This window comes from Apaloderma vittatum, unplaced genomic scaffold, assembly GCF_000703405.1.
Source record: "Apaloderma vittatum isolate BGI_N311 unplaced genomic scaffold, ASM70340v1 scaffold17829, whole genome shotgun sequence".
NCBI lineage: Eukaryota > Metazoa > Chordata > Aves > Trogoniformes > Trogonidae > Apaloderma > Apaloderma vittatum.
In genome coordinates this window covers 10753-27530 of record NW_009733706.1, presented here as the reverse complement: position 1 = coordinate 27530, position 16778 = coordinate 10753, and the positions used below count along the sequence as shown (strand labels likewise).

The window sequence follows — 16778 nt, the reverse complement described above, 5'->3', positions numbered from 1 at the left end:
TATTATTTGCTATGATTTTCTTCATTCTCCAGTATAGTATAGGCAGATACTTTTAGGACTAATCTGCCATACCTGTCTATCTATCTATTTTACTGTAGTTTCTGACAGTGGCTAGTAGAAACTGATTGCTGTTGTTAGCTAGTATTACTTTCTTGCTTCAAATCTTTTTTATTAGGTACTTCCGTACTTCATTTTCCTTTGTAGCAATACTTGGCATATGTAACACTTGTAATTTTGCTTAAATCTCCATTTATTTTTTTTAGAGATTTTTCTCAGCTTAACTGCAGCATACAAGGTGTCTTAGTATTAGTTTTACAGAGATCCAACTTCTGCACATATATGAACTCCATAATAACTATGAAGGAAGTAGAAATTTTTCCTGTAGAACAGATTTGAAATGGTTAATAGCACCAGACTGATCAAGTCTTGCTATTACCAAATCACAAATTTCTTGTTAATTTTTGCCAAATTTCTAATGCCTTCTCCTATTAGAAACTCTTAGTTGAAAATTCAGGTTCCAGGAGCACATAAAAAAGGACTTCAACAAACAAAAATATTTTTCTGAAACCATTTTATCAGTTTGAATGAGCCAGTAAAACATTTTGATTAAATCAAGTTTTTCATAGTCTCACTGAGGATTTAATAGTTCAGGTATATGAATTTAGTTTAATGATTCTGCAGAAGCCACATTAAAATACAGTGAGAAGAATAAAGGCCCTCACGCTACCATGTTACTTATAATACAGTCAGTCTAGTAAAAGATAAGTAAATCCACTTCATCTCAGTGACAAAGTGAGTGTTTTTGCTTCCTTTAATGAGGACTAACTTTTCTAAGTTAACTACTTAAAATTCTTTGTAATTTCTGCTTTATTTAAGAACTGTTGATGGTGCATGATGTGTGAGGGGTTTAAAATCAAAAAACCTGAAAATAATCTAGTCTCTTTCACCCACAGGTTAGGGGGGAAAATTCCCAAATGAATTTATGTTGTTCAGTTGTTCCAGATCTTTGTCTTCAGAAAACCTTTATTTTGGGGTCTGAAACTTAGGATAAAGGTCAATTTGTTAGTGAAACTATAATTTTAAATTTTACTACTCCTAACATCTGCACATGTTGGCTAGCAGAGACATGCTTAAGAACATTGCCAATCTTCTCCACCCACATACCCTCAGGAAACTCAGTCTGATGTAAACAGCTACTGCAGTTTTTGTTCATGATATTCAAGTAGATTTAGTTTCTTATTCAGCCTAAATATTTCTTCATGGAACAGTGTAGCATGGTTGTTCAAATCAAGTATGAAATGGTATATAAAATTGTCAAACATGACCAATCTAAAACTGCAAATTTCTGAAGTTTCATGTGTATAGTGTAGTTGAAATTAGCACCTCTGCTGTGGAAATTGCTCATCAAAGAAGCACAGACCATCCAGACCAGACCAAAGTTCAAAGAAGACACAAAGCACCCTTGGTTCCTGTGCGTGTGAGGGTTTATGTGCTTGCTTATCCTTAAAGGCCTGACAAGTATTTTTTAATGTGTATCATCCTTACCTTAAGCATATCTGTGATTCAGATAAACTCCACAAAGGCTAATATTAAAACTAGAAGCTATTTAACAATGATTTCTTTTTAAGTGTATGGAAAGATGTGTAGTCATCATGAGAGGATGGAAAACACTGATTTAGTTTTCTCATTCTTCTTCCTAAAACGATCTTTCTCTTTCTTTGCCTTAGAATGAGCCAGTCTTCACTGGCTATAAGGGCTTAAAAGTAGTGGTTATGAACTCCCTTCTTCTGTTTAAAATCTATGCTGAATTTGAGCCCTGGAGATTTTCAGGAGCATGACAGTTCCATAGGCCCAATGGAAGGGCTGGGAGATCCCTCACAATGTCTAAGTAACTCAGTGAGTTTTCATAATCCTCTTTCCTTAACTGTTACTGTAATAAAAGCAGTGACTTTCTATAGAGATTAGAGTACACCCTTTTTTTTTTGACTCAGCCTTTCTATTTTTGAGCCTTCAACATAATACAAATGTTAATGTAGTGACAGTATCTGCATTTTTCACCTCTATAATTTTGAAGTTGTGCTTTTTCTATCACACTGTTCTTAGGCCAGAAAAAAAGAACCCTGAAATGGTGGGTTGTCCAGTGGAAAAACAATATGTAAAAATTTCTATTGTAAATGTTTTTATGCTTAATATCATAGCATTGACAGTCCTGTATGTAGTGCCTGATAGCAAAAAGATCTTCATGAAGCTACAGAATTTCAGGGAGCATTCTTTTCCAGAAGCTAAGCAAGAATCCTCAGTGTCAGCTGGTAATAGCATTCTTCTTTGTGTGTGTTGAGAAGTACTCTGTGTGGCTTGCCTTACGTGTTTATCACAAATAAAGATGGAGGTGTGAGGTTTAACTTTATAGAGGACAGATAGCGTGATTTTTTTAATTTACTTTCCTCCCAAAGGAGATTTCCACCATTTATGTTCTTTTATTTAAAAAAAAAGAGAGAAAAAAAAGGCAGTGGCTGAGTGCTGCAAAAAAATCATAGCCATGGTGAAAGGTACACCATGCAATCACATTGCTCAATTGTCATTGACTGTAGCTGTGTGGTGACCTATGGTGGTCAGAGCATCCTTTCAGGAGTGTATGGATGCTTTTAAAAATTGCCTGTAAACAGATAATATTAAATAGAAAAAATACTAATCATACTAAAGTATGAGTAAACTAAGTTAAATCTGGTGATTGCTTTAGAAAAGTTAGTTTATCACAAACTAAAGTGATTGTTGCATTTCTTTCACTGGACTTAGAAATACTTGCATATAGACTATTGGTATATGCTTAAGAGTTCTAGGTGCAATTGTACTAATGCTTAGCAGTCCTGTAGCATCATGCTACTGGGTCTTGTGGCTATTTGCAGAGTTAAAACTAAGCTAAACCGTTCTAACCTCTTCCATGGTTCTGAAAAGCAATTTCCAGTAATTTTTAATCCTATATGCAGGTCACTGATATGAGTTGTTGTATGTGTTGTTTTTAAATAACATTTGGGAAAATATCTGTTTCAGAGCTTCTATTATTTATATTGGTTTGGAATACAACTAGTTTATTTTTTTTTCTCTTTAGGAAAGAGAGGTGAGTTGTACTGGCAGATCATTAGTTGACAGCTGAACACAGTTGTGTAACTCCTTTATAAAATTTGCATGTTTCAACGTCCTTGCTTTTCAGAGGTGCTAGTCATGAGTCATTTGTATGTAAGCTGATGAGAGAGTTGCTAAGACAAGTCAGAGCTAATTCAAACAGCTTCATATCTGAAGGTAAACTCAAAAAAAATGTCCTTTTTAACAAGGACTGTAAGCCAATGCCTTTTTTCACATATTCACTGCTAGGTGAGGGCAGGTAAAATTAGAATGTGTACAGCATTATTTCTGAGTTAAACAGTTGCTCTGTATGAAGGAGGACCTTCACAGGACTGAACCATTGTCTGTTACAACCAGTATCTTGTCTCTTAGTTGCTGGTTGCTTTAGGAAAAGACCATTTCAGGATCTTTGTAATGGCATAACCAGACATAGAAATACTGGTTTATTTGTTGTCATGGATTTGATTTGTTGTTAAAGAGAAGATGTATATGCTAGAATTTTATGCTATCTGATAACCTTCAGTGACAAGTGTAATCTTCTGGGGGTTTTTTAATCCCTCTTAAGGTACAGTGTTATCCTATAACACTGATTTTCTTTAAGTCTGTATAAGAAAGCTGTCTTTGCAGAAAAAGCTTAAGTGCACTGTACTATAAACTAAAATGGCTTGCAATTATGACAACATGTAAATGTGCTGAGATACTTGGTAAAAGAAAATTAGTTTAAAACCATGCTGCATCAGTATAAGAATACTATTGTATAAGCTAACTTTTTTTGTAAAGTCTGTCTATCGGAAATCTGGAATGTTCCTTTTTTACTACGTGGTGTTCTAAAAAACAAATTTTCAGATCTTCTAATGCTTGGTACGTTTTTTACACCATGTTGTGCGTTCAATTGTTCTGTACTGTCATTTCAGCAAACCTGCGATCTTGAAAATGTAAAGCCTGAAACCAAGCGATATCTAGATAAATCGGTTCAAGTGGGAAAAAGAAATGGACTCCATCTTCCTAAAGAAGTGCAGAATGTAAATATGGACTTTTAGTTATTAAAGCAAAGGTGACAAACTATTGAATGGCTGAAGTTATACTTGTATAGCTGTAGTAAGCATATATTTACTTTGGTTATTTTAAGGTTTTTTTAATTAATCTGTTAGACATCCCTGGTACTTGGAGGTGGTATGTGTCACCTCTTTTAGCCTTCCAGAATAAAATAAGCCTATCTGGTAGAATTTTGTTATATATTCTGATTACATAGAATGCCTAAATTAAATAGAGACCTCTAAAATGTTATTTGTGAGTGCATGTTTCATAAGTATGGATAGTTTTTACAAAGACACAGCTACTTTAATTTCAATTATTAACCAATGTTGTAAAATGTGCTTAAGATTTTAGCATTTTGTCTAAAAAACCTTGAGGTAGCTTAAAGGAAGCACAAGCTGAGCTGGGAATTTTGGCTCCATTAAGCAAGGATCTACTCAAGCATATAAAAGCACTTGTCACTTCTGAAATTCATGAAGTAAAATTATCAGAATCTGAGATGCTGACATAAGTCTCTTTAAACTGAGTGGTGTTTTATAACTGTTGATTTATGACTGTTGAATAGACTTTACCAACTGTAGAAAATAATCATTCTTAATCCACATTCTTCAGTTAGTGAGAACAGTTTCGCGTGTGTTTGCATTGCTTAAGGGCAACTGGTGCCTCTAAAGGAATTTAGAAGTACTTTATAAGAGACAATACATTTAAGTAAAAACTTGACTAATGATAGTCTCAGCCAAGTTTTGTATTTGATGTGTATTCTACTGGTAACTGCTGTGTTCCTGTGAACAGTAAGGGGTAGAGACATGCCATGAGATATATTAGAAAATGTTTCAGGTGGGCGAATGTCAGGATTTTAAAAAAGGTTTTGGAATGGTTTTGTCTTGTTGGGTATTATTTTCTTTGTCATAACTACAATTCAAGAGGAGTGTTGTTCAGTGGGTTGCATGCATTTTTCTCCCTTGATTCTCTTTGATTTTAGTGGATGTTTCTACACATATATTGTAATTTAGGCTTTTCAGGTAAAAGGAAACAATTCAATGTTAGCACATAATGCTGTTAAGAAAACATGTTTATGGGGTCAGTTCCTTCTGGGTTGAGAATGTATTAGAAATGTTTTTGGAGTGATAGCCCCAGCCCACGGTTCAGTTGCAACTATATAGCTCAGGACCAAAAAAAAGACAAGGAAGGCTGAGAGAAAGTGAATTACAATGCCACCTGCAGTGTGTGTTATTTGCCTAGCTGGAAAAAGTCAAGTACTATTCATGTGGAGGATAGTAATTGCCAAGTTTATTTTAATTTTCCACTAAGTTTAGTTTACCTAATACAGGAAATAAAGATGATGAAGAAAAAATTGAGTGAGCTCTGTATAGATTTTAACAAAAACCTGAATGAGGAAAACACATTTCTTGTATTTTCTAAGGAAGAACTTGGTGAGTAATATGCTTTCTCTTTCAATTTCTTCAACCTTCCAGTTTTACTGCAGTAGTAGGTTTTGCCCCAGTGAATGATGGTTAGATCAAGAGAAATTTTTTTTTCAATCTTCTTCATTTCCTGTTTAATTCTTCCCTAAATCGTGTTTAGAATTATGTTTTCTAGTGTTTATGGTCTCTTCATAGAGTTGTGCTTCCTGAAGTGCTGGCCTTGCATCAAGTTAGCATATCTATCCTACTTTTTTTCCCCATAACTTTGCTCTTCTCTGCTTCTTTTCTCAGTTCTCCAACATCAGGCAATCCCCTGATGTATTATATTCATTGCAATTACCGGAAAAACTTTTCTATCCTGTATTACGTTTTAGCTACTTCAATCATTTAAACTCATCTAGAGATTTCATGTGACAGAGAATTTGGGAATTCATTATATGAAGAGTATGGCATAAAATGTGCTTTAATAATACTAGATTTTTTTTTATGTCCTATTCAGTTTTGATCTGGTAGCCTTACATATATTGCTTTTTTGAGCACAAGTGTTTCCAGTTTTTATTTTGCTTGGCTGTGATTTGAAAAAGTTTTAGGAAGTAGTGGTAAGAAGGGAGACTATATTTCTGTTGGGATTTCTGATGTCAGATTAGATTGCGCTAGAACAAATTCAACAAACTCAAAGCAAATAGAGAGTGGGTAATTCTGGTAAACATTATTTGTTAAATTGTGTTCTATAGAAGGCCTTCCTGATGACTTTATTAAGAGTTTAGAGAAGATTGAGGAAGACAAATATAAAATTACTTTAAAGTATCCCCACTATTTTCCTGTCATGAAGAAGTGCTGCATTTCAGAGACCAGGAGAAAAATGGAATCTGCCTTTAACTCAAGATGCAAAGAGGTATGCCATACATTGACTGTTGTACAGGGTAATGACAGTAAAACAATTAAGCTAGATACTCAAATGGTAGATTTGAGTTCTATATATTATCTAGTGCTATGGAATCAAAATTTATCAGTGTGATCTTTAACAGTTGCTTCCGTGCTCCAGTTTATTCTGATGTCTAAAGACCTTAGAAGTTGATCATGTGTCTTTGTGTGCGCATATTTTAAAGCTTAAGTGGTGCTGTAAATAAGAGTAGGATTTTGATATTGTATCAAATTTCCATAGAGTATTCTGCAGCTGCTTACTGACCCTTTCATCCCAGAGGATCCCTGGCTGTAGCTTCTGTTGTACTTTGGGATTCTTCAGAATGAGAGGAGTTATTTAAGCACGTTTTAATTATGAGATACAGGTGATTAAATATGAAATCACCACATTATATATTGATGAGAATTTTAATTAGATGTTAAAAAACTCTTAATTTTTATACAGGATTAATGATCTGAAAAATAGCTGTAAATGTGCTTTTAAAAATAAGAAATAATTTCACAAACCATTTGTTTGATACTGATGAGACCAGGCACCTAGACAGGTATGAAAATAATGCAAAGGGATTGAAAGGATAGAAGGGTTATTCAGGCAACTGTACCAACCATTCATTAAAGAACAATGCCAGAGTTGAGCTTTTCTACTTGAAATGCTGGGTAAGAGTACAAGATAAGATAAAATGGCACCAAGAAATGAACAGTCTGCAGGTCAGCACATTTAAAGGGATTCACTGATAAAACTGTGAGACAATCTTTGAACCTAGTGCTTGAATAAAGGGTTTTTCCCTGAGAAATCTAACTTTTCCAGAACTGGAGGTTAGCACAGTTACATTTTGAGCTTCTTAAGGATCCTCCACCACATGTAGGTCAGGGCCTGGGGTTTTTTATGTGTCAGATCTCTCTCTGAATGTTATTGTCAGAGTGGCAAAAGAGGGAAATTTGCAAACAAGCTTTGAATGTTGGCACAATAGCTTTACAGTCTGTCTTCACCACTAACAAGCAATTAAGCCTGCTGTCAGACGTTTCACTGTTATCTTTCACAATTAAATGATAAAGGAAATAAAGTCTTTGCAACAGTGAAACATTTGTTATTATCCTGAAAGGAAATGGTATATCTTTTCATAAATTAAAAGAGATAAATTATAATAGGGAGAATAATGACTTGACTAGAAAATTAGCTACCTGCAGTCAAATACTGTGACAAAAAATTACAAGAATCTAGCTAGATTTACATTAGTCTATATATATATCTTCATTTTAATTGTTTGCTGTTTCTTATGACTAGATATTATTCAGCTAATTGTTTTGATAACAGGAATTTTCTGCTTTTGCTTTACAAATTTGCCTCATTTCTTTTTTAGGAGAACACAAAAATTCTTCAACAATTGCTTCCACTAAGGGCAAAAGTAGCAGAGCTTCTTGGTTATAATACACATGCCAACTTTGTCCTGGAGGTAAACACTGCAAAGAGCACAGATAATGTAACAGCCTTCTTAGGTTTGTTCTTACTTATAAATAATGCTTTTATACTCAGGGTGGCAGCATTACTCCTCAGCCAAGATAAATTTAAATATGTAATTGGGTCACAGTGTCCGTCATGTTTAGTTAGAAAAAGAACTCTGTTGCCTCTGTTCTGGCATATATATTTTTTTTAGACCATAGCTGTACAAATTAAATTGGTCAAAAATAGGAAAGTACAAGACAAAAATCAGAAAATAACTGCTTTGTTACAGCCAATACAAGCAAACAGTTATGTCTTTCTTTGCCCCAAAATGCAGTTATCCTAATTTAGAACTAGAATAACATGTGCAGCCTTAGCAGTTTTGCCAGTTCAAGAGGCTGCGTCACAGTTGCAGCTTTTTGTTCCCTTTGGTTAGCTGCAATCTTTTGTGCATATGTAGCCTTAGTGTCCTTTCGTGATACAACTGCATTAAGTATAATGAAAGGTTACAGTATATGATGATGCAGCTTCCATGTGCTGAATTAAAAAACTAAATCTGGAATGATTAATCTGGAATTCAAAAGCCCTCTGATGGAGTGTGATCTGAAAGAGAGATATCTTGAAAATTTTAAACTGCACATTTTATGCATTTGTAGTCATTTTAGTGACCTCAGTGGGATCGCTCTTGTACATTGAGTTAACCTCCACTTTCTGGAGTTATATAGTTCCACAGAACACTATGTCTTCCTTTATTAATATATCTTAACATGGCTTAGGATTGTATACTGATATATCATATAAATAACCCCCCAAAGCAACTTAGTACAGCAGTAAAGTCTGTGTGGTGGTAGTAGGGTTTTTTGTGTTTATACGTGAATAAAGAGTTTCAAATGCACCTGTTCCATCACCTGTAATTCTGTCGCATTTCTCCTGTTACGTTGTGAGCTCAGTTCCGTATTTGGCAATACCAACTATCCATATATTTGTCAATGAGCTTAGACTTAATTTGGATTTATAATGAAATGTTAGAACTATCTGAGTTTTTTAAGTGTACGTAAAGTAGTTTGGACTCTTTTCTATCCATTACATTTTTGTAATTCTAACTGGGCTGATATAATGCTATGTTTTTTCATTTGTTTTGAAGCTGACATACCTCATAATTTAGCAATTATTGTTGTGACTTCAACTTTTTACGCTATGGGATTATACACTTTTTTATTCATAAAAATCGTAATTTGCATAGAGGGAGAATATTCATCAAATTAATTGTCAGCATTAATTTAGTTCTTTTGATATATCCTTGGCTACAAGCATGACAGTACGATTTGCTCTGCTTTGTTCATGTATATTCATGTTTTAAATCAGTGTTCAAAAGCTGATCTTGTGGCTAAGAGGAAAAGCATTTTGTCCTATGACACATTCTGAACTTAGCATAATATGAGCTGCAAACAGTAAGCTTATATTTGCATTCAATATGTTGGATTCATAGTGCTATGACTATTTCATGTCCAAGAAAATCTATACTGGAAAAGAATGGGATCATAGAGATTAATATCCAGTGGAGTTGGTAATCTAGAAGCTAACCATTGTATATGTAAGAACTCTTTAGTCTCTTGTTCTTTTATCGGATTTTAGCTAGAAGTAGGTCATAAATCTGCTTTGAAAAGCCTTGGAAGAAAAAGTAGTGTTTGAGTTTTGTATTGCACTTCCAGTAACTAGTAGTAGTTGTAGTCTTCAGCTGTTTCTGTAGGAACTGAGAGAATTGAGATTGGATGAGCTAAAATCAAAGGTTTCAAGTAAAAGTGACAAGTAAAATCATAGAACAGTTTCAGTTGGAAGAGACCTTTAAGATCATCAAGTCCAACCCGTAGTGTTACTGTTACTTTCCATTTCTGATGACTTTGAAGGAGTCTAAATTTACCAAAATGCTTCACAGTACTACTAGGCCTGTGTGCACTTGTGTATTTTTTATAGCATGTCTGCAATTAAAGCTCATTAAGACAAGAAAACAGACAGTTTGCTTGCTATTAGTCAACAAATGGAAAAGTCGAGCATCCACTCTTGGAACTTGTGCTTAAAGTTACAAGTGTATTTTGTAGGAATACACATTATAGTAAGGAACACTGAAATTGATTCCAACATGATCTTTGTTTCAGATGATTTGAGTAAGAAGCTAAAGCCATTGGTTGAGGAGGAAAGAGAATTCATTCTAGAGTTGAAAGAAAAGGAGTGTAAAGAAAGAAATCTTGATTATGATGGACGAATCAATGCATGGGATCTTCATTATTATATGAACAAAACAGAAGAGCTGAAATACTCCATAGATCAAGAAAAGCTGAAGGAATACTTCCCAATTCAGGCTGTTACAGAAGGTTTGCTGAATATATACCAAAAGCTGCTGGGACTTGTATTTGAGCAAGTAGAAAGTGCTCATGTTTGGCATGACAGTGTTACTCTTTATACAGTAAAAGATAATTCAACAGGAGAAATGTTAGGCCAGTTCTATTTGGACCTCTACCCCAGGTAATTATATTTGTTTTACTTAAATGTTTAAATCAGTTATATTCCTGTCTGCAAAGTGTTCCTAGTTTCTCCCAGTTCCTCTTCAGACTTTATAGGTGTATTTTTTACCCTGTTGTCCAAACTACTAAACAAAATATCAAATAGATCAGGACCAAGAACAGATTCCTATTGAGCACACCTTGAAATGTACTTCTACGTTGATCTGTGTAGCTCCCCATCTCTTTTTTTAGCTATTTACAACCTCATCTGTGTTATGTCAGAGATTAGGAAACTAGACTCATTTGACAGGATTCCTTCTTAGCTAGTCCTTTTTGACTCTCACCATTTTGTTTTGTTTGTTGGAGTTTTTTTAATTATTTTTCAGCAATTCATAAATTGGCTGATACCCTTTTTTGATAAAAATTGATTTAAGACTTCTCTTGGTTAAGAAAAATAGTCAACACAATAGTACATAAATTTGTCTTTTTAAGATAGGCACCTGTTACCTCCTTCACCTGTTTGGTGCTTCCCCCATTTCTGCATATAATGTGAATTGCTGAAGCTATTTGTTATTAAGATTCTGCGGACATAACTGCCCAGTTAATTGCTCAGGTTTAGGGGAAAAAAATTCAAAATTATTTTTCTTTAAAATTTAGGATCACACTGAAAATGCAGTAAATTGTAATCTTTTGTCTCCTGTAATGAAAGAAAAATACTATTTCAGAAGACAGAACCTAGCCTGTCCTGTTACAGTAGGAGTTTAAAATGGAATTGACATCTAAGGTACTTGCAAATGCAGCTGTGGATCTTAAGCTGATGTAAGTCAAGTACTGGTGGGTTTTCCCCTTGTACTCTTAGCAGGTTCTTAAACTTAAGTGAGTCTTAGAAGTCAGGAAAATATGTAATTTCTTTGTGTGAACATTTAAAGAAGCACTGACTGATTGTCCCTGTTCTTGAATAAGCTTCACCATTCTGGTAAGCAGGCTTGTGGTTTGAAGATAGTATCTGATATATTTTCTTACACAGAGAGGGGAAGTATGGGCATGCAGCATGCTTTGGTCTCCAACCTGGCTGTCTTCTCTCTGATGGCAGTAGAATGTTGTCTGTAGCTGCTCTGGTAACCAATTTCACAAAACCAACATCAGATCGCCCATCATTGCTGCGACATGATGAAGTAAAGACTTACTTCCATGAATTTGGTCATGTAATGCATCAGATCTGTGCACAGGTTAGTGATGTTACCATTCCAGTGTAAGCATTACTTCTTTCTCCACTGTCGCAAAGCCAGGTATAAGTCTGTTTTCGTGGTTTCTAATTTTAGTAAAGTACATATGCATTTTATTTGTTATTTTTCCAAGTGGTAGGTTAGGGAGTTTTTTTGAGTGTTTGTTTTAATGTTTATTTAAAACTACAACAATGAATACCTTCTTATGAAAAACACTTTCATAGAAACATACACACCTTTGCATCTGCAGCGTGCAGGTACCTGTGACTAGAGAATAGACCCATGTGGAAATTAAAGAAGATGCTTAGTGGTGACTTCTGTTACAGCTGTCAGAGGGATTTTTATTACTTTTAGTAGCATGCTAGATATTAGAAGCAAAAAAAAAGGTTGCTGTACCTAGGAATGCAAATGAATCATGGATCCAGATCACCTGCAGCATTTTGGCATTTAGTGCTCTTGAAAGCTATCATTCTTGATATCAGAAACATAAAACAGGTCTTGCCTGAGTTATTGTATTTTCTGCTCTCCTGTCTGACAGGGTTCTCGCAATTACCAGAAAAAACTGAATGTAGGCTGCAGATTTTACATCAATGTATCAGCAAAGTTGTAAAGTGTCTGGTTTCATTTTTCCTTAGGTGTAAAATTTCTTCTGTCAGATGATAAATTTATTATTGGCCAAATTAAGGTTTTATGTTTCAGAGAAAGATAAGTCTCAGTATTCATTCGCTAAAAATTTGCATCTCCAAAATAACCTACAAATTCAGACTTTGTGTAGCCCTGTTTTCATCTTCTTATTTATAAGCAAATACCAAATAATAAAATCAGAGAAATATGACACAACTGAGAAGTTAATTATTGACCTTGACCTTAGAGACTAGAACTGCAGAATAAAGAACAGTAATAGAAATTCATATTTCAAATACAGAATTAAACATATTAAGTTGGTGCAAACTTCAGAAAAAGAAGCTAAACTTGCTTAGATATTTTTGTATTAGGTTGAAGGTAAAAATAAAATGATTATTTGGTCATCTTCAGCCTAAAACAGGTGTTTCTGAGCTCAAAAATTGAGAAATAACACCTGTTGTTTCTTTTAAACTAGCTAGAAGATGTTTATAAATTGAGACATATTCGGCATTGGTACAAAATTGGCGGCAGCGTTTTGTTAACCAGTGAGGATGTGCTTGAATGTTGCAGAGCCCCATCTGGGCAGCCCAAAACAACAATTCCAGTGCATAAGTACTTCATTTGCTATGGAATTGCACACGGGTCAGGGAGTTTTGCTTGCTAGTTGGCCCTCCCACTGCTGGGATGGTTTCTGTGTACATAGCTATTGTGGCTAGTGCTGTTGTATTTTATGTAAATCATTATTTGCGCACCTGTCAGTAACTTTCTAGTGCCACATAAGAACGTCCTGTCCTCTGGGATCTGTGTGTGCAAAGCGCTACTTTGTTACATACGATGATTTGTGTAAGCATGTGCAAACTTGACATTTAAAGGATATGCAGGGATTGGACTGGACAGGAATCTGTGAGGTGCTGGTGAAGATCAGCTTTTGGAGAGTGGTACTCCTTGTAATGTACTGGGGCTCTGCTGGAAAATGACATATCAGGGCAGGGAGGGGATCTGTTTATGCTGTTAGGGAAGGGTAGCTATTTAAGTACCTTAAACCAAATGTCTTGCAGTTTTTTGTTAGCATAGTGCACGTGAATATAGGTAAATGAGGATATCTGGAAGCTGAAAAACTGTTGCACTCCTCTTGCCTTTTGCTCTACGCATTTCTGTCACCATTTCCTCCCAACTGATGATTCCTCGTTTTTCTTCGTAGCTGCTCTTCAGCAAGTACAATAGGAAGGGCCAGCCTATTACAATCATGAATTTGAGTAACCCACAAAGTGTAAATGAAGGCAAATGTTTTCCTCCTTTTCTGAAGACGTTAGAGGAGGATACATGCATGCGACATAGCTGTCAGTTCAGTGTTATGTCATATTTTACATGGGGTTTTTTTGTAACCCTGCAAGGAAGTAAGTTAAAAAGCCAGTACTCCTGTGGGCATCTATTGCCCCCATGGAGGATGGAACCTAAGAATATCTACAGCTCTTAGGGCATTTGGCAAACCAAAAGTTGTCTTTTTCTTTTAACGCTTGAAATGTTCTGTTAGAATATTGCTGAGAAGGAAAGATCCCTAAAATTGGGTTAACAAGAGGAGATAGACTTAGAGGACAAGTGTGGAATGAAACCAGATAATTTGATTGGGATTTGAACAACTGTCTTTCAAAAGCAACTGTTTCTTTTTAGAAATATTTTGGGTTTGGAATATATTTTAATGAAGATTTTTAGCTGGACAATTTTTTTCTTCACAATTAATATGTGAAGGGGACTTTTGAAACATGACGTTTGAAATTCATTCAGTAATAGTAGTAGTATCCTGTTCACATTATTCCTTTTGCTGTGATTAACACTGAAATTTTGGCATCTGAAAGTTTATGTCCTGCTAGAAATCCTGGCTTTTATTTTCATTTAATACAGCTTTTCCTTTTAGACTGATTTTGCTAGGTTTAGTGGAACTAATGTGGAAACAGACTTTGTAGAGGTACCTTCGCAAATGTTCGAGAACTGGGTGTGGGAAAAAGAACCACTGCAGCAAATGTCAAGACATTATAAAGATGAGAGCCATGTTGGAGACACTCTCCTTGAGAAACTTGCTGCCTCTAGACTGGCTAATACAGGTATCTCTCTGTCCTCTCTCCCCACAGTATATGTGTAAAAAAAAATGTATTTTTTAAAATTGGTGGGAAACATTAGAGACAAAGATAATAAGCCCATATAAATTTCTTCTGTGTTACATTGATCATTGTCTTTCAGGATTTCTTCGCGTGGTTACCACTGTTAATAAAGGCTATACCACTACTTGCAGGAACAGTAGCAATTCTGATTTTCCAGACTACCCACAGAACTAAAACACCTTTGCATTTTTCTCCATGTGACTATTTTTACCTACCAAATTTACTCATTTAAAGTTGGGGCGGAGCGGGATGGGTTTCTCTCATGCTCAGGGCAGGAACTGTGCAAAAATACAGTGTCAGATTTTCTGTATATATCATCTACGTTTGATTTACATATTTGAGTAGACATTTGAGAGGCATAAATGTCATTTGCAGATTTACTGAAAATACATAGCATATGCCAGACAGAAGTGTAGTAGCCCTGCGTTGCTCAAACAACCTCTTCTCAATCTAGAACCTTAAGTCCATTTTTCTCTGCCTTCCTAGCAGACATACAGCTTTCCCAATCTAGTCCTAAATCTTTAATCCTTCCACATCTTCTGCCACCTTACGTATATCTCCAAACTGAGACTGTAATCTCATGTCATTACCTATTGTCTCATTCTGTCACTCTCACCCCTCTGTCCCTCTAATCAGAACTCACCCAGCATCATAGTCTTACCTGTTCATGACACAATTTCTCATTAAGTCACTGCTGTTTATTTTATACTGCATCCCTGTCCTGAGCAAGAAGTCCTTGTTCTGCCGGCTTCTGCACACACTGTAGCTACATAAACATTTTATCTGAGTAAAGGTTCATATCTTCTAGCTTCTTCAAAAAAACCTAAGGCCACTGCAACAGGAGTTCTTACTGTTCTTGGAAGTGTCTTAGGCTAGATATACTAACTACCATCTGTGCAAGCTCTGAATGAAATGATATACTGGAAGTGATGACAGCAAAAAACCATAACTTTAAATACTGGCATTTGCTTTTACAGTATCTGTTTTTGTTTTGGGCTTCATCTGTGAGGAAAATAACATTTCAAAATACGGAACTTGGAGCTTATGACAGTTCCTTCATTAAAAATATGCCTCTCAACATTTCATAATAAAAGCAATTCAGATGGAAATGACAGAGCTCTGTTTTCTTCTGTGGTTAAAATTCTATCAATTCAGGATGAATGCTGAGATCTCTGCATGAAAGGGCCTAAAGAAACTCTAGGTACTTTGATTCCAGTTAATTAAATGTTCTTACCCCATTAGGCCTTTTAACCCTCCGTCAGATTGTTTTGAGCAAAGTTGACCAAGCACTGCATACAAAGCTATCGGTTGACCCAGCAGGTGAATATGCTAAATACTGTATGGAGATTCTAGGAATTCCTGCCACCCCAGGTATGTCAGTATGAATCTGTTATATGGCGTGTCCAAATGGTTTGATTAAACATGCTTTTCTTTCCCAATAATCATTAGCATACAAAAAAAAAAGAGAGTTATTGTTAATAAAAGAATCTACTTCACAGAATCACAGAATGTAAGGGCCAACCCCTTAAAAGATCATCTCCTGCCTGAGCAGGATCACCTGCAGTAGGTCACACAGGAATGCATCCAGGTGGGTTTTGAGAAGGAGACTCCACAACTTCTCTGGGCAGCCTATTCCAGTGCTCTGTCACCCTCACAGGGAAAAAGTTTTTCCTAATGCTTTTGTGGAACCTCCTGTGCTCCAGCTTGTACCCATTGCCCCTTGTCCTGTTTTTGGACATTACTGAGAAGAGCCTGGCACCATCCTCCTGACACTCACCCTTTAGGTATTTATAAACATTAATGAGGTCACCCCTCAGTCTCCTATTCTCCAAGTTTAAGAGACCCAGCTCCTTCAGCCTTTTTCCATAAGGGAGACGTTCCACTCCCTTCATCATCTTTGTGGCTCTGTGCTGGACTCTCTCAAGCAGTTCCCTCTCTCTCTTGAGCTATGGGGCCCAGAACTGGACACAATATTCCAGATGTGGCCTCACCAGGGCAGAGTAGAGGGGGAAGGAGAACCTCTCTCAACCTGCTGGCCACACGCCTTCTGATACACCCCAGGATGCCATTGGCCTTCTTGGCCACGAGGGCACATTGCTGGCTCATGGGCATCCTGCTGTCCAACAGGAACCCCAGGTCCCTTTCCCCTACGCTACTGTCCAGGAGGTCGGTCCCTGACCTATACTGGTACTTGGGGTTGTTCTTTCCCAGATGTAAGACTCTACACTTGCCCTTATTGTCTTTCATTAAATTTCTTGCCCACTCAACTCTCCAGCCTGTCCAGGTCTCTCTGAATGGCAGCACAGCCTTCTGGTGTGTCA

At 36.1% G+C, this 16778-nt stretch overlaps 1 protein-coding gene across 1 annotated transcript in view; it reads left to right on the top strand.

The window, feature by feature from the left end:
* Window positions 1-4037: 4037 nt before the first annotated feature.
* The window catches only part of NLN (neurolysin (metallopeptidase M3 family)), a gene marked incomplete at its 5' end in the record, with an annotated part of 19036 nt that continues 6295 nt past the window's right edge, over window positions 4038-16778 (top strand). Inside the window, 8 exons of the mRNA XM_009876024.1 lie at window positions 4038-4145; window positions 5489-5591; window positions 6317-6477; window positions 7868-8003; window positions 10104-10470; window positions 11476-11677; window positions 14214-14400; window positions 15700-15828. Of these exons, the coding sequence (XP_009874326.1) occupies window positions 4038-4145; window positions 5489-5591; window positions 6317-6477; window positions 7868-8003; window positions 10104-10470; window positions 11476-11677; window positions 14214-14400; window positions 15700-15828 (1393 nt within the window). The remainder of the gene's footprint in view (window positions 4146-5488; window positions 5592-6316; window positions 6478-7867; window positions 8004-10103; window positions 10471-11475; window positions 11678-14213; window positions 14401-15699; window positions 15829-16778) is intronic.